The sequence below is a fragment of the Electrona antarctica genome (assembly GCF_951216825.1).
Source record: "Electrona antarctica genome assembly, chromosome: 17".
Taxonomy (NCBI): Eukaryota; Metazoa; Chordata; class Actinopteri; order Myctophiformes; family Myctophidae; genus Electrona; species Electrona antarctica.
In genome coordinates, this window is record NC_136798.1 from 28,327,534 (window position 1) to 28,348,736 (window position 21,203).

Here is a 21,203-nt window from a genome sequence, read left to right on the forward strand (position 1 = left end):
AATTATATCTGGCTCAAAAGATCACAGGATCTATTGAATGTGAAGGGGGAGGTGACAAACTGACATATAGCCTATGACACACAGTATGGCAGCCCCCTAGTAGTCAGTTGTTCATTCAGACACACGGAAAACAACTACTGTGGCTAGATGTAATTTCCTGGGGTCTAGTAGGACTATAGTAAATAATAATAAAATAATCGCCGTAAAACGTACGTATTAAAAATACATATTTAGCCATGTGTTCGAATGCCCCCACCCCCTGTCAAAAATAGCTAAAATCGTTAAACGAAAGAAAGCAGCAAATGAAAAAACAAAAAAACAAAACATTAACTCTTTATTTTCTCTAAAACATGAACCTTGTTTGAAAAAATAAATAATAATCCTTTAATTTGACTCATTTTAACAACATACAGTCCTCAGCGTCCTTACCTATGTCATAATAGGTGAAACGAAAATCGAAAGTAGATGAAAGATCGGAAATAGATCAACATTTGGCTACATTGGAAATAGATCAACATTTGGCTAAAATAGGCACACACTTTGTAAATGCATTGTGACCCGTTGTAAGCTTGTACTGTAGATCAGCTATTTTCGCTATTGACGTTCAACAAAATAGATAGGGTAGGGAAGTGGTTAAAGTTGCCACTCGCCACAAAAACTGGAAGAGGACGGGGGAAATTGACAGTGAACAGTTTGTGACCTTTGACACGGGTCCAACCATGTTTAAGCCCCAAAGAGCAGTTCAGGGATTAGGGGTACCTGTGCGGAACTGCAGCATTAATGGGAGCCTGCCATTGTACGGCAACATTAATCTGGTTAATTGAGGCCAAGTATTGGAAGGGCAAGACTGTGAGAACTGCAATTGCATCTACACTGTGTGTGTGTGTGTGTGTGTGTGTGTGTGTGTGTGTGTGTGTGTGTGTGTGTGTGTGTGTGTGTGTGCCGTGCGTGCGTGCGTGCGTGCGTGCGTGCGTGCGTGCGTGCGTGCGTGCGTGCGTGCGTGCGTGCGTGCGTGCGTGCGTGCGTGCGTGCGTGCGTGCGTGCGTGCGTGCGTGCGTGCGTGCGTGCGTGTGTGCGTGCGTGCGTGCGTGGTCTGTGTATGTGTGTGTGTGTGTGAGAGAGAATAATATACTGACTGGATTAGCAATAGTCACAATATCACAACATCTCTGTATGACATCACAAATTTGCAGAGACGTCTTGGCTACTCTCTGTGCAACATATGCAGTGTTGCGGTGTGTAATGTAGATGTAGGCTACACGTTTTGAAGTCTTATCAACAAGCCCTTGATCTATAGCTGCTAGATACGATGTTTTCCTTTTTTCAGTCAGGTCTTCAAAGTGCTCTGTGAAGCCATTCTGTGAATCTGTGTGCATTGGTAGAGGAGTCTAAAAGATTATGCCATAACTCAAGTATGAAAGCGCTGCGTGTCTTCTGAAGCAAATATGGCTGCCTTTGTTCTATACCTACAACGCACTACTGTTTTGCTTGTGTGTGTGGACTGTGGAGGAGCGGAGCATGGCAGGGATTACCCAAGACGCGGTTTGGGATTTAATAGGGCAATAACCACCACATGGGTGGATCATAAAATGTAATTCACTCGCTGTATACACTGCAAAAGTCAAAAGGCTCAGCACTCTATATGCCCAAATTATTGGCTGTACTGACAGCATAAATAACACATATTAGAGCTACTTCAATTATATAGTAAGTCATGTCGAGACTTGCTGGCAGCGTCTCTGTTTTATGTACATATCATAAAACAGTCACCGTGTGCCTCAGAGACTATGCCGGTGGACGATGAAAAGGAGACGTACCAGACTGAAAATATTTATGATATTCTATACCCGACGCACTCCTCTTTCCCTCAAGAGAAGAACCAGGTTTTTACAAAGGCAGTTTTTGTTCAGCCTTTATCCTGCATGAACCCTATCCATTTGCCGGAAATACAGTAGGTGAACATTTGGTGAAATATTGCAGATCTACAAGCCCACAATGCAAAACAAACGGAGGGGGCCAAATACAGACCCCTGGAGTATGCTAGTCAACAAAGTATTTAGGGTTTAAGACACGTGGTTAAGTCTTGTTAGATTGTATACAGTGAAATGCCACCAGTATTGGATTTTGAATTCCAGAGCAGCGGTCCCTCATGTGGGGTCCTGGGACTCTCAGGGTACCTTGGGGGAGTTTCAAATGGACCCTACAGGTCTGTAATTCTAATAATAGTGTACATTCGTACACTCTCATAGTTATGGGAGGCCTTGAAATTAAAACATTTGAGAACCACTATCAAAACAACATCAACATTGCGATATAAAACTCTATAGGCTATTGTGTGGGAATTTGGTTATTGTCGTGACAGCTCAAATGTTGTCTTTTCCTGGTCTTAAGGGCTACATTACAGTAAAGTGATAAAATACTAGACTGTTCAAGTTCAACTGAAATAAACTATTTGTATAGCTAGCCCTTAATCACTGTTACAGTCTCAAAGGGCTTACATTTAACAAAGGAAACGAACAACACCCGCCATGCCCTCAATCAGGGCAGGCAAGGAAAAACTCTTGACGGGAAAAGAAAGGAAGAAACCTCATGAAGGGTCACAAAAGAGGGGATCCCATTCCATGGCAGATAGGAATGCTATAGGTGCCGAGGGGGCAATATTCAAATGCAAGAGAGACGAACAACAGAACTGCAAGCTGTAGCTGATTGAAAAGAACAACCCCTACACATTTGGTCATCATGGTCATCATAGCCACGCATTTTTCCATACATTAGTCACCCTGAAAACATTGTGACATCATCATCATTCTGTTATTTGGTCAAGTAGTGATATTTGATTTTGTCAATAGCATTGTGCACTGCAGGGTCCCAGGCCTTCATATCAATGCTATGCTAGAGGTTACCTTTCACAGGCTCAAGTTCTTTTGTGACCTTGTGTCCTTATTTTAGGCATTCCAAAATGACCGAAGCTGACAATGTGTATAAAGTAAGTATAAAATAGGGCCTAACCACTTAAACCCTATATACTTCGTTGACTATGGATCTCCTTGCCTCCTCCTTTTTTCCCTCTTCACCATATCTTTTTGCTGAAAATATCCGTCCTACAAGCACAAAACATAATTGTGATGGGTTGTGAGATTGTAGATCGTCTATTTTAGCAGAAAAGCTGCCTATTTTCACCCTATAGCAGGCTATTATGACATGCCCACTTTGCCCAGATTAGGGATGCTAGGCTTGAGTGCTTAAGTGGTTAACTGTTATTAATTAGAACTTGACTACAGTCATATACTGTAAACAGCCATAAGCACAGCTAGCTGCAAGTAGTGTTACAAATTCACACGCCACCACAAACTAAACAGAGGGTCCTGTCAGAGCCAAGAGCCAGAGGATCCAATGAAATAGATGATGAAAGTTGATATCATAATAATTTATTTACACAGAACACCAAGAAGCCAGTTACAGTCGCTATATTTTGGGTTAGGGCCAATTTCACCAGGCACTTGTTAGGGACTACATGTTAAGAGTAAAACAAAACAAATCCCAACCCACGACACGAGAACATGAGTAAGCGCGGTAATGATTTCCACTGAAGCCAGGAGATGTCCGTCAGCCTGGCATGTTAATGGTTTTTAATGATGATGAGAGGAGAGATGAGACAACCGGTGGCAGTTTCTTCCTGTGAGTCACTCTCCTTCTTGCCCTGCGGTTAGAGCCCAACATTTACACAACAAAACCACACAAGTGTGTGTGGTGCAGCGTGCGGTTAGGATTGTGTTCACGAGGTCTTTAGGACGCTGTCATCGTTGGGCAGGCTGTCAATCTCTCGCTGCCTCTGCTGGCTGTATGTAGCCACAAATTAGAGCCCCAATGATGATGTCAGTGTTTCTGTGCCGACCCGATCACGTTTTCAGATCGTTTTCAGTCCCACTGATTACCGATGTTTTGACAGATATTTTAAGTGAATAAAGTTGATCAAAAGTCATAAATTCAAAGATGCGACACATTGTGAGCTTGTAGATCTGCTATTTTTGGGAGATCTTTGAAGAAAACCACTGAACGGTTTTGAAAATCTTCACCTATAATGACATGCCCAAAATAGCGACACCAGATTGAAAGTGGTTAAAATAATCTAAACACACCTGCCGCTTAATTGCCAACACCGATGTCGGTCTGTCTCTACCACAGATGGTACCAGACAAGACCGTGCACGGATTTAGTGTTCATAAAAATAGTTCTGATGCAGATGCTTAGGGAGCCTGTCATGAAATGGCTATAAAGTGGTTGTCAGGTTTATGTGGGGACGCAGCGTCATGGTTGAGGATTATCGGCAAAAGTACAGACTTGGGCAGAAATATTTTATCTCCATATTTCTCCCCCCCATAAATCAATGTTCATTATTTTGTTGAATGACAGTGTCGTGAAAAAGTAACAAAAATAGCAGATGCAGTTTGTGCGCCTATGACATGACAATGCTTAAAATAGGGATGCTAGGTAGAGAGCGGTTAAGTGTGTCTGTGGGTTTTATAAATATTTCCCAAATCAAAAGAATTAACAATAATGTGTGACTAAACTTAGTAAACTATACATTGGATCCATTGGAACATATTTCTTTCCATTTATGTTTTGGACGTACAGTACAAGGTCTTCGCCCCGGTGTGATATTAAAGGTATATTCAGTGGTTTGACTTAATCTAAATATCACTTATTTTTTCTTTTTTTCTGGATAATCCTCCCTACTATAGAGTGTGCTGACCATATAAGGAGTTCCTCCCTGTCCCCAGTGAGCCCCTGGGGTCAAAAAACCCTAGTTTCAGTTTTGGTGGCGGGTGGCAAAGCCTTCATCCAATCAGGATGAGAGAGGCCTTCCTCCAATCATGATTGGAGTGGGGGCGGGCGTTGGTGCACATGCTGTTGGCCTGTTGCACTTCCCCCCACTGTAGAGCGTGCATGTGCACATTTTGTTACCGGGGCGGACTGGGTGGTTTTCCAAATCACTCAAATCACTGAATGCTCCTTTAAATGTAATGTTACAATCTCTTTATCTCTCAGTTTGTGGTCACTGATCTTTCACCACTTGCGTAGTGTAATTTAACATCCATTTTGCCCAATGGCAAAGGCCTTTTTTGGGGCTTTCCTTTCACCATCATCATGCATTCCCCAAAGGCAGCATTTCCGTCCCGTAGCCATTGGTAACCATTCTCCAAATGGGCTGTTATTAGAAACTGGGTTCACAATGCTCGTCCCCCCCATGCTTTCCTGTTTGCCAGGCTACCAGGAGGAACACGTGCGGACATGTTATCATTCAATGTGCTTCCTGTTCTCTTCCAGGCCGCCGAGAGGATGAAGGGGAGGAGGACTCCTGGGCGGCGTTTTTTGGACATTCTAACTGCAGCACTCTGATCAGCGGCAGGAGTCTCTGATCGTCTCCAATCTCTTCAAGGGTCTCCGCGTTGGGCACCTCTCCTGCCTGAAAGTCTTCATCATGAGTTAAGAGGGTCGACGGACGGAGGAGCTCCCTCATAGCCTCCCCCTCCCTCCCTCCCTCCCTCCCCTCTCCTCTTCCGCCCTCCAAACATCTGGTGGCGGTCACGCAGCGTGTCTGGAGACAGCGTAAAGCGTCACCCTTGCGCGTGCTTCATGAGCCAGCAGGATGCGGCGGCGGTCCTCGCACTCTCCGAGCGCCTCCTCATAGCCTCGCACAAGGGCCATGCCGACAACGTGGTGCAGCTCATCAACAAGGGAGCCAAAGTAGCCGTCACCAAGGTGAGTGGAATAATACACTGAGTTGTGGCGAACGACAAATAGTTAAAAATACCGTTAGCCGATCTAGAAGTAGATCATTACAGTAGCCTATAATCAATGACATGCCCACATTCCTTAATCAAATATTTATTTTACATTTGAGATACAGGGCCAGGCAATGGCATCTTTGTATGAGGAATAAAATGAAATGAAAAGTGCTCTGTCTTGTCTGTCACATCACATGCAAAAGCAGAGACGTTTCTGTGGCTACGGGCTACCAAGGTGGGGGGGGGGGGGGGGGGGGGGAGTATTTTTAACCGGCACACATGTGCGTTCTTCGGCCATGCGTGCACAGAGAGCATTACATTCACAGAAAACCGCCCAATGATAGAACCACAGACCTTTTCATTAATTGTTAACTGTTAAGTTTAATTGAAGAATTTCTTAACGATCGATTAACTATTCACACCCCTAGTTCTAACCCACTTCAACTCTCATGTCCAAGCCAGGTTCCTACAAGGACACTCGCCTTAAATGGCCGAGGAGATAGTTACATCACATTCACATGTTTGGGCAATGGACCATTTGGAGTTGACATGTTTATGGAGGGTGAGATGAAAGGGACTGTTTGTGGCCCTGGAGTCCCGCACCTGGGCCACAGGGGGATTCTTTTGCTGTTCCAGGCTCTGTGTGTGTGTGTGTGTGTGTGTCACTTGTGTGAAAAAGGCTTTGTGAGTGCATTCCATCTGGCCAACAGCTAAAAGTCAGCTGTGTCACTATTACACAGCTGGCTGCACAGGCCACACTGCAGCCAGCCTGCATCTGTTTGTTTCATATTGGGTAGAAAATCAAAAGTGTAATTGATATTAAGCACTTTCAACCTTACGTCCCCATGTTGTGCATACATGTCATTATATAGGTGAAAATCTTCTAAAAATATTCAAAGAGAGCAAAAGTGCTCCTCGGAGCACAGGTCTCCGCCAAGTCAGGCAGGTTATTGTAGTTTATTATTAGGTTATCCAACGGTGCCGGAGATTAGCTGGTAACAGACGTAAGGAAGGACATACAGACACACACACGCACAACATATTCTTCGCCAGCTATCGCCTGGCGGAGACAACAATGTGGTAATGGTTTATCTTATCTTATCTTATATTCATGTCCAGATGCGCACGATGTGAAGTCATATGGTGCAGTTGCAACGTAACCTAAGATTGAACCTGAAGCAGCAATGCTAGAATGTGGGTCGATCCCTCTGATCTCCTCACTCCTTATCTTTACATACTCCAGTGTGATGCTCGCTCGTTCTCTGTAGTTTACAAAAAACTACTGTTTAATCACTTAAATCCTATATACTTTGTTGTACGTCAGATAGTGGAAATAAGGATTATATAGCTTACAACGCATTGCAATGTGAGCTTGTAAAGCTGGTAATTTAGATAAAGTTATCTATTTTCACTGAATGTTCTAATCTTATTATACAGTTATTATATTATACACACAGTATACACACAGTATACATATATATATATAAATATATATATATATAATAATAATTATTATTATTATTTATTTTCCTAGACAGACATAAGGATAGTCAGACAGACGGATGAGTCAACGGTTTAATTGCTGGCCACTACTGTTGCATATAGAATGCACCTGTTATTGCATTTTAGCAAGTAAAAGTAAAATAATATTCCATCTGGCTCCGTTCCATTCCGGTGGGTTTCGGTTCTGGCCTTGGTTTTGGCAGCAGGCCACCGTAAAGGCTTAATTCCCTCACACAGACTGGGCTGAAACATTCCTTTGCTTTGGAAGAGGGACGAAGAGGTTGTTTTGGGGGAAATCTACTGTGAAACTATCACATTTATTGATTGATTGAAATATGTATTAACAGTTTTGCAGAATTTCAAGCACAAACTCAATACAAAGACTGTTAACTGTGAGTGGATTCAGATTTTTACGGGGGCCAGTTTCGAATTGCAGCCGTCCGTAGGTGCCCTTTGAGAGCGTTTTTTGTCATCATGGCATGTGTCTGAGAAGCTGTCCTGTAGGCAGATAATGCGAAATACAGACAAAAGCTGAAAATAGAAGATCTATTTGAAACTAGCATGCAGTTGCTGAAGATAGCAGAATGGTGGTCTATGTGACATTTGTTTGGTTAAATTAAACAAATAGTTTTTTTTTTTAAAGTTAAAGCTCCAGTTTGTTCAATAGCAGGCGTTTCCCTGTCTCTTTAGTAAACAGAAAACACATTTCCGGGTGGGCCACCACACCAGTTTCATCCTGGCAGGAGAGAGAGCCCATCAGGTTCCATTTTACACTGTTCCAGTTCAACTGCTTATTGTTTTGTTTCATCACTTGCAATTTAATTTGTTATCCTGAATTCTGAATGAGTTCTCGCTCCTGATTGGTTGATATTGGTATCCTGATCTGAAAATGTATTTTCTGTTTACTAAAATGCTGTAGAGACGGGTAGACCCCTGTTTCTGAACACACTTTAGCATTGATTAGTGATTATTACTATGAGAATATACCGCCTTGTATAAATCAGGCTTAAAAGGGAATCATTTATAAAGCAGGAGAAACTATTAAACCAATTCACATTCTGCAATACAGTAAAATAAAGTCTGCACACTGTTTTTGTTTTGTCTAATATTTTTATCCCACAATTTTGTAACCCATTTTTTTTCACCCAGTGTCTCTATACTCCTTTCGCCAATCTGGGGAGAGCAACGGACTGACCTCATGCTCCCTTAAATGCATGATTGTCCAAGCCGCTATTTTCACCTGACAGTGGGGAGTTTCAGTGGGGAAGGAACACGTTATTCCAACCAGTTCCTTTTCCCCTCCATCAGGCACCCCGGCTGGCACCCCGGCTGGTTTAGAGACCATGATTACTGCATGTTTTTTGTGAGGGTACCTAGTACCTACCTACCTACCCTAGACTCTAGGGGAGCTGCCCAGAAAGGCCCCAGAAAGGTCTGCACACTGGTTAATTATGTCTGCTGTGTTTTATTGTGCTGAATGCGCTCTCGACAACAGCAGAGCATATTTAACCAGTGTGCAGACTTTATTTTATTTTATGTGTCACACTGCACTGTGCTGCACCTGGGCATTGAATTGGTTGTGCACTCATCGTTTTATGCATTGATTACAACTATTAAAAGCCACTACAATTTGTGACGTGTTCATTGAGGTGTCAAATATCTTCACAGCAGATTAGGCAACACAAAGATATGTCGGATGCAAACAATTGGATTGGTTGACGTTCATTAAAGACTTAACTGACAGTGCGGCTGTCTTCATTAGGAGATCCGTTATCAATGATCATCCCCGCCTCTTCCTCAAACAAGATTAGTAGCGCAAACAAAAGCTACACAGTTGCATGGACGGAAATAAGCATTTTTCATTCACTTCCCTTCTCAGCTGGGATCTCTAAATTGCTACGAGTCAAAATCTGCATTGTTAATAATAATCTCTCACCTTAATGAAAGTCTGAAAGTGTAGCCTATAAATGTACCTGACTCAGTACAACAGTAACAGTAACAAATTGGGGTCCGGGGCTGGGACGCCTCCCGCTGGCGTGACGGTATTTATAATACATTTACTTCTACTCCACTACATCACGGATCCAAATAGTGTACAGTTTTATTTGAAAATGTAGTTACTTTGTAGATTTTGATTATTATTACAAAACATACATTAACCACTTCATCTTAGCAATTTGAAAATAGCCGATCTATACGATGCGACGCATTGTGAGTATAAAGATTTTTATACATTTGAAAACTTGAAACAGGACATTCTGCATAATGACTACTTTTACTTTTGGTATTTAAAGTACATTTTGATTCCATTACTTTTGTACTTTTACTCAAGTACATTTTGAATTCCGGACTTTTACTTGTAATAGAGTTTTTGTATATTGCAGTAAAACATGCAAGTACTTTTTCCACTGGCAACTGGCAGTCGTCCAACACAGGCCCTGTGTAACTCAACCCGGGATCCACATGAATGCCAGGCAGAGCCGCACCGCACCCACAAACACCAACGCCTTCACTGAGATTATACACAAGGTGTAATGCAGTGGTTCTAACATTATCACGTCAAGCACCCTCAAATTAATATGTATTTGGCCACAGACCCCCATCTGAAAATACTGTGCCAGGGATTCACATAAGAGAATGTTTTGTGTGTGAGAATGTTTTCCAAAATGTTCAAAAATAGCCACACTACAAAGTCACAACATCATCACACGGTGCATAACGGCACATTGTGACTTAGATTGTCTATTGTCAAATAGCCAAAGTATAAATAGGGTTAAATTGGTTAAACAGATTTTGATGCTGACACACTTGGTTTAGTTATTCTATTAACATTTCGAGGACCCCTGTCCCTGGGTGTCCCCGGACCCCACTTTGAGAACCACTAGTGTAATGGCCCTGGGTCTTGTGCTCGATGTTTGTGGGAATATATACTTGATGCGTAACTAAAGAGTATTTACACTGGCTTAGCGGCGATTGTCTCAATCGGGACAGGAATGCCGTTTCATGTTTCAAGGGATGCTATGCACGCTGACATCCTGCTTCACCAGTCTCCTTTTATTTAGTTAAGTAGAGTCCATTAACTTGGATATGACGTTCAGGATGTCAGGATGTGCTCGGAGCACTTCATGCTAATCCTGTCAAGGAGAATTGTAATCTGGAGGGCATACGTTATGGATGAATTCTCTGGTGCTTACATTTGTACGTTTATACACCTCATACGCTATTTGTGCACGTGTGTGTGTGTGTGTTTATTTAATACACAGAAGAAAAGAAAGCTTACAGGGAGATGATACGGGCAGGGAGGAAATCCAGGCAGGTAATCCGTAAAAGGCATAAGGCACGTATCCGAAACAAGTGACAAGCGAAAACAATAAACAAGAAGATAAAAAACAAACACTGAAAATAACATTGGATAATGCAGTACACAGAGAGCAAATAAGTGAAATGGGCTGGTATTTATTTATACTGGTAGACTTATTACTGCAGTTATACTCAACTCACCAACAACTAATTGGAAACAATTGCACGTTGGTACCGACAAGTCTTTTTTTTTTGCTTTTGTGCCTTTATTGATAGTTACAGTGAAGACTGACAGGAAAGAGGGAGAGAGAGAAGGCGAGATGTGCAGCAAAGGTCGTCATGAACGGGACTCAAACATGTATATATAGGCAAGAGCCTATATGTGGCATGCGCTGGGCCCTGGACCACTAGGCCAGCGGGCGGCCCCACAAAACACAACTTACAAAATAAAATAGAAAAGACAATCGAGCATTACTAGAAAATATACCTGAACACAACAGGCAGGAGGCATAGAGAGACCAAAGTGACTGTACAAAGGCAGTTCATCGTGATATACTGTACAGTATAGGAAGATAATAGGAAGATAAAGGTCTCAAGAGTTTATTGTCTCCACCAGGCCGAAGGCATGGGGAGAGAGTATGTTTTGCACTCCGTCCGTGTGTGTGTGTGTGTGTGTGTGTGTGTATGTGTCCGTCCGTCCGTCCGTCCGTCCTTCCGTCCGTCCGTTACCAGCTAATCTCCGGCACCGTTAACCCGGTCGATGCCAAACTTTGCACACACACTCCCTAGAGGCCAACGATGAACCTCTGCCCCGCATTTTCCAGAACGGCCTGTTATAGCGCCACCATGAGGCAGCTTTTCACATTTTTTACCTAAAACTGCACCGATCTGCGTGAAACGTTGCCTGCACACTCCCTAGAGGCCACGGACAAACCTTTGACCTGCATTTTCCGCATCTGCCTTTTATAGCGCCACCAGGAGGCCGACTTTTGTAAAACACATTTTTTTATATTACTCCTCCAGATTCTGTCCAAAAATCTCACAAATCGTTACACAGTATCTCTATGGTCATGTGCTCAAGTCGGATCTGTCCGATATTTCATATTCCATCCTAATTGGCTATAATTGGCTTTCACAGTTTGCAAGATTGCCCCGTTTTGAACAAAAGCCTCAAATCATGAACGCAGCATGCAATTTACGTGAAATCTTTCACACATTTTCTTACTAGGCTGAGGAATATATCCCACCCTTTTCACATTGGCCTGTTATAGCGCCACCAACAGGTTGATTTTTGCAAAACACATTTTTGGAACAAAATGCCTCAAATCATCCAATTGCCATCAAAGGCAAACATGTTTATATTACTCCTAAACATTTTGCCAAACATCTCACACAGTCCTATCCTCCTGGTGGAGACCTGTGCCCAGAAGGGCACTTTTTCTAGTTGACCCTGTTTTCTCCTTCAATTCACCCACAAATCCATGCGTTATTGGCCTATAAGACCAAGAGAATACAGGGCTTATCCCCTGCATGGTGGATGGTAACTAAGTACATTTACTCAAGTACTGTACAAGTACAATCACTACTTTTACTTTACTTACACTTCTACTCCACTACATCTCACAGGCAAATTTTTTTTTACTCCACTACAGTCATTTGAAAACTTTAGTTACTAATGACTTTGCAGATGTAGATAATCATTACAAAACATAGATTAATCAATTAAGTCCTATTTTTTACTTTGTCAATTTAAAGATAGTAGTTCTACAAGCTCACAATGCATCACATCACAGCACATTTTAAGCTTGTAGAGTGAAAGAAAAAACACATTTTGAAATAGTATTACATAATACTATTTATATATTTTGGTAGGTTAGGGTTAATACTTTTGTACTTTAACTTGAGTCAAATGTCAAACACAGGCTGAGTATCTTTATTGTGGTATTGGTACTTTTACTTAAGTAAAACAATCCGAGTACTACTTCCTCCAGCGCTGGATGCAGGGCTTATACCCTGCATGGCTACGTCACCAGATGCATGTGTGACATGCTGCAGCATGTGTACATATGGTAGATTAAGCAGTAGTATTTCAGTTCATGCTCATTGTTACAATGGATTACGCATGTTGAGCACTCTCGTGTCTTCAGCCATGACTAGATGGCAATATCTGACTCGCTTGCACACTGGAATACTGTTTGTGATACAGGCTTGGTAGGTCTTTTGCTGGAATGTGGTGTGTGTGTGTGTGTGTGTGTGTGTGTGTGTGTGTGTGTGTGTGTGTGTGTGTGAGAGTGCGTGCGTGCGTGCGTGCGTGCGTGCGTGCGTGCGTGCGTGCGTGCAAGGTTGGATTTTTACTGGGGTTGCCTCTGGTTTTGATATCCTCCCTCATTTGTGTTGGTGGTAGGCATATGTTTCTTCTGGTTATACTGAATTAAATACATGCATTTCCTTTTGGAAAATGTAAACTGTCTGATATGTATGTTTGCTATCTATGTTTGATACAATTTAAAATTATTAAATGATTATTATTTGTTCATTAAAATATAGTAAACATTGCTATTTGTCATACAAAGGGGTGTGTTTTGTCCTGTGCATTTGTGTGTGTGTGTGTGTGTGTGTGTGTGTGTGTGTGTGTGTGAGACATGTGTGTGTGTGTGTGTGTGTGTGTGACATGTGTGTGTGTGTGTGTGTGTGTGTGTGTGTGTGTGTGTGTGTGTGTGTGTGTGTGTGTGTGTGTGTGTGTGTGTGTGTGCGTGTGTGTGTGTGTGTGTGTGTGTGCGTGTGTGTGTGTGTGTGTGTGTGTGTGTGTGTGCATATAGCATCAGCTGATTGCGTGTCTTGCCTGTGTATTTGTGCAGTATGGCAGAAGTCCCCTGCACCTGGCTGCCTACAAGGGTCACATCGAGGTGGTGCGTATCCTCCTTAAAGCCGGCTGTGACCTGGACATCCAAGACGACGTAAGTAGCCTTGCCTTAAACCTTCACCTCCACGTTCCCTTCCTGCAAGCGTGTACCAATGGCAGAGAGGGTGATATCTGATACAGGCCATGTAGGGCTTATAACTGTTATCAACTATGAATTGATAAGGGAGTAGCTGATTTATAGGCACAAAATAACAGCGTGTTGTATATGGTATAGGAAAAAGCGGCCCTCGGGCCCACGCCCGGTGGCAGTGGCTTAGGAGGTAGAGCTGCCGTCTCGGAAAGGTTTAAGGTTTGATCTCCGGCTCCCTCTTGGCTGAATGTCGAAGTGTCCATGAGCAAGACACTCAAGTGCTCCCGATGATTGGTGAAGGTTGGTGGTGCCTTGCATGGTTTCCTCCGGCATCGGCTTGTGAATGGGTGAATATGAAGAACATTGTAAAGCGATGTGAAGGGTAGTACGTCATCTATTTTCAGCGATTTTTTGCCTCTTTTGACATGCCCAGAATAGGGACTCTATAGGGCTCAAGTGGTTAAAAATACTGCTACTACTACTGCTGCAGCTGCACACTTCAAATGTTTCGGCAAGCCCTCTTTTATTAGCTTGGAATGAGAGAACCTCTCTCACGGAAATCATCACTCTTTGCTCGTTCTCCCAGGAAACCTGGCCTGCTAAGTGTCACTCACTGCTTGGTAAATGGTGCATTTATATAGCGCCTTTATCCAAGGCGCTTTACATTACATTCACCCATTCACACACACATTCATACACCGATTGTGGCGGAAGCCATGCAAGGTACCAACCAGCACATCGGGAGCAATTTGGGGTTCAGTGTCTTGCCCAAGGACACTTTGACATGTAGACAGGAGGAGCCGGGATTCGAACCACCGACCCATGGATCATTGGACGACCTGCTCTACCTCCTGAGCCACAGTCGCTTGCTCTGCATGGACAGGGATTTACATTTATTTAGCCGTATTTATTTACACGCAGTGATTTTCTAATGTTTTAATGTCAAAGTTTGGTATGTATTAGGCCACGGATGCCAATTGGATAGGATGTTTGTAATCTCTGGGAGGGACACCAGTTTACACTGTCAAATCCTCAGTCCTAGTCATTTCATTCTGGTCCATGTGGTTCCATTTGCACACTTTGTTTGTTGTTGATTTTGCCACTGCTGCTTTCTTGTCATATGCTGATGAGTTGCTGATCTTGACGCGTGCAGTATGGCTATACTCGTCGCCTACCTTTTTTCACTGACAAAAACGAAATAAATACTATTAAAGCTATAATGATGACTAAAACTAAGACTAAATATATTGACCATTTTGTCAACAAAAACTAGACTAAAAAGTAAGGCGAACTAGTGGCGAAGAAATCTAGTAGAACTAAGACAAGTAATTTTATGTTTGGTTGCGCTCGGGTGTTGCACTTTGAAAATAGCAGATCTACAAGCTCTCACAAGTGTGAGCTTGTAGGTCCGGTATTTTCACAGTGCAACCATGTGTAAAATCCGGCATTATACGACACCATCAAGGCCCGCCAAAATACACTTTAGTCGACTAAATCAACTGTAGATTTATTTAGTCGACTAAAACTAGACTAAAACCAAAACATTTCAGATGACTAAAAAGGACTAAAACTAAATGGAAATGTATTCAAAAGACTTTGACGTAGCACTTGCTCTAGCCTCGGCAACCTTGCAGGTGTATGCAAAGGCTCAAATGATGTAATTTAGATAGCATAGCATATTACCGGTATGTAGACATATCATTCTATATAATAGTGTATACTTATAGTCTACTATAACAGTTCTACTGTTAGGTGGATGTTAGGTTCTTAGTAGGGGTGTAACGATATAGTAACTGCATCGAAAAATCGATTTTAATTTCAAGAATCGAAGTAGATCTGAAAACAGCAACATTGACTATGTATCGTATCGTATCGTTTTGCAATGGAAATAATCGGTATCGAATTGTTTTGCTATGCAATTGATCGATTGTATCAATACTACATTTTTGTGCATGGAATTTATACATTTTTAGAAGAAAAATTAGGGGTTTAATTACTTAATTTAAAATAATGTCAATGTATTTAATATAGTTACTGTATCGATTTCAAATCATTGAATCGTATCGGATCGCCATAATGAACCAATATCGTCTATATCGTATCGTCAACCATGCATCGTGATACGTATCGTATCGCTGTTAAAATGTATCATTACACCCCTAGTTCTTAGCTTACTTATGATGACTATTTCTATGTATGTGATGTATTACCAAGTGTTGTTCCTGCTTACCGTAAATCTCTCTGGAATAAGAGCGTCTGCTAAACGCCTAAATTGTATGTAAAGTGACTAAAACTAAATCAAAATGTGCTGTCAAAACCAGCACTGACTGTGTGTTGTTGTTTTATTTAGGGGGAGCAGACGGCTCTCCATCGGGCCGCGGTGGTGGGGAACAGTGATATCATCTCTGCCCTCATCCAGGAAGGCTGTGCTCTGGACAGACAGGACAAGGTATGTATCTACGCTCATACATACAGTCACCAGTGGTGGAAAAGGTACTCACATTTTTTCAAAGTAATCTTTGGGAAATACTCGGATACAAGTAAAAAGTCCAGAATTCTAAATTTACTTGAGTAAAAGTACAAAAGTATTGGTATAGCAAGTACCAAAAGTAGGAAGTACTCATTCTGAAGAATTTCATACATTTTCATTTTCAAATGTATACAAATAATTTGAAAATAGCAGATCTACAAGCTCACAATGCTAAAGATTTTGTACTTGTACTGTACTTTTGATTGTAGTGGAGTAAAAGTATAACATTTGCCTCTACACACGCGCACACGGCTGTTCTGTTGCAAGAAATGACAGGAATAGACAGAACTGGAAAGCCGTCAGAATGTCAGCTGGCATCGGAGCTATTTGACAAACTGTAGGGAAAACGTTGTGTGTATAATCTGTGTATAATCTGCTTAACCTCATTCCCTGAGCAGAAATACTTTGTAGTACATGATGGAGTAGTGTGCTTAGAGCGCTGCCTGCTCTCATTCTTACTGTGCCTTACACTTACAGTACACTGGTTTCTTTATTATTATATTAGGGGTCAAACCCAAAGGGCGAAGAATTCTGCCATTTTAGCAGTTTTGGCAGTTCTGAGCTATCGTTCTTCACGAAATTCGGCAATATGGTAGAGGGCCGTGAGGATCCCTCACAAACTGAAGATCACACTCATTCGTCAAAAGACCTTTGACCTTTAGATCTCCCGATGAGTAAATTGTTATGATTTGCTCGATCAACTTTTCAGCCTTTTTATTGCCACGCCAAAGAAAATCGCATTTCCATACATGCAAATGGAGTCTGACTCTGGTTACGTGACTACAGACGTTGAAAGACAATTAACCCCTTGTATGATGTATGATGATTTATGATCATAAAAAAACGCCATTGACAATGAAGGGAAAATGTACGTCATATTGTCCCTCATTACGTCATATTGTGTCTTTATTGTTAATGGCATTTAATGTTTGTTGGCACCGTTTGTTTTACATCACCATTACATCACCGTCCTAATCAACATGAGTTAGACTTTAATATATTAGCGCCCCTCACTTCACACAGGTGTGATTATTATTATTATTAACCAATTAAACCCATTTTATTGCCTGTCATACGATAACGTGTTGATCTGATCTTGACAATTCCTGTGCTGTTCATCTATTTGCTGATATATTCTTGATTACTGATACTACAATTGTATCCACTCTGTTGAGAAATAATATATTCCTGCAAAGTTGCAATAATAAAAACCTTGTAACCTTGAACTCAATCAATGGACACTGTTCAGTTCAGGAAGCCACAGACTCGAATTGAATTTTCTTTTTTAAATAAGTTCCCAAAATGATTTCAGAAATGATTACAGATCCGAGTGGAGCTGACACGGAGCTGACACGGTTTTAGACCGAATTACATGAAATGGCATGTTTTCACCTCGATGAATAAAGTAATCCATGAACACTCAAACCATTCAGTCCACGGAGGTTTGATGCGTTTTGTGCGTGCGTGCTCTATCAGCTTTCACTTGAACTGACGGGGAAATGGCCTAACTTTGTTCCCCCATATATTGAGCTGCAGTAATCTGATTTGATCCCTGGTCAGCCAGTCACAGCAGCACTTGATCATTCCTAGCATCCCGAGCCCCTGCTGTTTTGACACCTACTACAGCCAGCATACATACAAAGAATGATGATTGTTGTGGATTAGCTTGTCCGACACATTGAGAGAGAAACTGCAGATTGTGCAGAATGGTCATTGCGGCGAGAGGCAAGCATGCAACTAATACAACGATTGCGCAACAAAATGGGAACGGTGTTAACCAGCGCTGGGTCGGGATTAATAAATAAATAAATAAATAAATAGACCAGTCATCACCCAATAGTGTGGGGACATTCAGACCCTTCTGACCCCCCCCCCCCCCACCCCCCCTACGGCGCCTATGTATGCTATATTCATTGCTAATTCGTAATGGCTTCTTTGTAATTCTGGGTCCTGGGGAGACAGCATATTAGCCTTTTGGGTCTGGAGCTGAAACAGTTTGTGTGCTTGGCAGTGGAGTGTTTTTAACTGAGCCTGTGCTGTGACAGGATGGAAACACTGCCCTGCATGAGGTGTCCTGGCATGGCTTCAGTCAGTCCGTCAAACTGCTGGTGAAGGCTGGGGCCAACGTCCATGCCAAGAACAAGGTAACTCTACAGCTACTATTTGTTGACAAAAACAAATAAATAATTTTTAGTAGGATGGACACCGATAATGACGATCGATAATGTCACGATATTATGGTGCTTTCAGAAGACTTTTTTTTTATATAATAAAATGTTGAGAGACCATTAGTAATGTAGTAATATGATGACCAAACCTTACTCTTATGCAGCCTTTAAAGGGAAACTAGGTAACATTTAGCCTTTACATGTATATAAATATTTTAGCCCTCATGTCCCTCTATCAGCCACTATATTAGTGTGTTGGTGTGTTTCCCTGCAGAAAGATACATCCCTCTGGCTGTATTTTCACTGTTTATGTTGACATTTCCACTGTTTATGTTGACATTTCCACTGTTTATGTTGACATTCGACATTCATCCCTTGCAGGGACGTGTTCTGCCAAATGGATTTAGTTGGGTGGCAATGTTAATGCACTCTGTCTTTACTTTCATTCCCTGATCTCTCATTCTGTCCATTTCCCTGCCTCTTGTCACTCTAATTTTGTGTTATCCCTTTCCTCCACCTCTCCTTTCTTTCATCGTTATGCTCTCTCCTCCATTCTCTCTCTTTCATCTCTCCTGCTGCTGATTCCTTCTTTCCGTCCTCCCTCATCCCACTCCCTTATTCCCACTCTCTCTTCTCTCTCCCCCTCGTCTCTCTCTCTCTCTCTCTCTCTCCCCCTCTCTCTCTCCCCTCTCTCTCTCTCCCCCCCTCTCTCTCTCCCCTCTCTCTCTCTCTCTCTCTCTCTCTCTCTCTCTCTCTCTCTCTCTCTCTCTCTCTCCCCCTCGTCTCTCTCTCTCTCCCCTCTCTCTCCCCTCTCTCTCTCCCCTCTCTCTCTCTCCCCCCCCTCTCTCTCTCCCCTCTCTCTCCCCTCTCTCTCTCTCTCTCTCTCTCTCTCCCCCCCTCTCTCTCCCCTCTCTCTCTCTCTCTCTCTCTCTCTCTCTCTCTCTCTCTCTCTCTCTCTCTCTCCCCCCCTCTCTCTCTCCCCTCTCTCTCCCCTCTCTCTCTCTCTCTCTCTCTCTCTGTGTCCTTCCCTCAGGCAGGAAACACAGCACTCCACCTATCATGTCAGAACGGACATGCTCAGAGTGCCAAGGTGCTGCTACTGGGAGGCTCCAGACCTGACAGCAAGAATCATGTAAGTTTTATGTACTGTAAAGCAGTGGTTCTCAAACGTACATTTCGCGATCCCCTGGATCCCACTTTGAGAACCACTGTATAGTAAGGCCTGTTGTCAGGAGAAGGCAACAGACCTGATTGTCAGTACCAGTATAAAATGTTTGTCATAATGGTCAAAGTGTCCTCAAGCAAGGCACTGAACCTCTCTCTGGATCAAAACATTACCAACATGACCAGGCTATATGTACCAAATATTTTAACTACTTAAACCCTAGTTACTCCCCCAGGGGTCTATACGATTTCCCTCTACACTAAACCTCTCTGCTGAATGTTCGCCTTTTTTCGCCACATCTGTTTTGTTTAGGCAAGCAGCCTTATTGCTGGTGTGGAGCAACCTGTCACACTTAGTCAGGGATGGAGATTGTAGACACAGTGCAATTTCTTTAAATATAGACTTCATCATTCATGAACACTGCCTTACCAAGTATCTGCAGCAATCAGGGGCTCTGAGCAATGATGGGTTATGGACCAGTCTAAGGACTGAGTGAATGAGTCAAAGGCCAGCGTTTCTCTAGTCCTGGCTGTGCAAATGTCTGTCTAAGGTAAACTGGGAATGGGATCAACTTGTTTTCGGATCTGGTCTACAGTGGATATAACATTGCGTCACCAGGGGGCCGGAAACAAGAGCACCTGTGCTCACCCAAAATGATTCCCCTCCTTCAGAGGTGTCATAAATGTAGGGCCTACTCATAAACCTGCGATGCAGTACAGGTTAGCTCATACAAATAAATACAAAAATCACACCCGTGTGAAGTGACGGGCACTCTTATCATAGTACATCCTCATGACGTAACATGTCTATTTGCTCAGACACTGACGTAAAATTCTCCATCCATTGTCAATGGACAACTTTGCACTACACAACTTTGTGTAGTGCGAAAATAGACACTAAGACGATTTGCTTAGACAGATATGACGTAAATGTTCCATTCATTGTCAATGGGAATTTAATGTTTGTGTAAGATGAAAATCTACACTAATAGCTAGCGCCCCTCAAAAAAGAAAAGGATGGCATACCATTTACCAGGCTACTCGATTTGGCATTCATTTGTGGGGGGAACAATGACATTGTGACACCCATAACCGGATACTGGCGGGGAGTAGGCCTGGCCTAGACCGCATTACACTAGACTGTTACTAGCTGAAAAAAACAAACAAAAAAACAGTTTTTCCTGGTGAGACGAGGTTGATCTAAGGTAAAAAAACAAAACAATTTAAAAACAAACGTGAAAATTCCTAACTATTCATCCATAATCCAGGTTGACAGCTTCCTCTCCACAGCCCGCTGAACACACGGTACCTCATTAGAAAACACCTTGTGGTGCATCTGCACTCCAAACACTGCCTCTGCTCGCATGTATGGGGGGGGGACAAATCGATTCATTCAAAGGTTTTTTAAATTAAGTTTATTTATTTTTTAAGTCAGAAAGACTGACTGATGTCATTCACTGCATTGAAGCGTAATAGCGTATGATTCAATTATCCATGGTATGGTGTATACAAGTTCTAGTATAAACAAAAAGCAAAGCAACTTGGGGGGGTTCCATTTGCACACTCTCAGAGTTAAATTAAGGATTTTACATTGAAGATTGGGATCCAAAATGGGGGTCTGCGGCCTAATGCATGTCAAACTGACTGGGGATCGTTGAATTAAAAAGGCATCACTGCCGCCCACAGTGCTGGCCACACCCCCTGTTGCGACAGCTGTGTGGTGTTTTGAATACCTAACCATCGCTAATGAACCACA

The 21,203-nt window shown here is 42.4% G+C and overlaps 1 protein-coding gene across 2 annotated transcripts in view; it reads left to right on the plus strand.

The window, feature by feature from the left end:
• ankrd6b (ankyrin repeat domain 6b) overlaps positions 1 to 21,203 on the plus strand; it is a 63,617-nt gene that overhangs the window by 17,157 nt on the left and 25,257 nt on the right. For both annotated transcript variants that reach the window (XM_079526883.1, XM_079526884.1), the window contains exons 2-6: positions 5,329 to 5,763; positions 13,451 to 13,549; positions 15,936 to 16,034; positions 18,161 to 18,259; positions 19,317 to 19,415. In XM_079526883.1, the coding sequence (XP_079383009.1) occupies positions 5,638 to 5,763; positions 13,451 to 13,549; positions 15,936 to 16,034; positions 18,161 to 18,259; positions 19,317 to 19,415 (522 nt within the window). In that variant the 5' untranslated portion in view covers positions 5,329 to 5,637. The remainder of the gene's footprint in view (positions 1 to 5,328; positions 5,764 to 13,450; positions 13,550 to 15,935; positions 16,035 to 18,160; positions 18,260 to 19,316; positions 19,416 to 21,203) is intronic.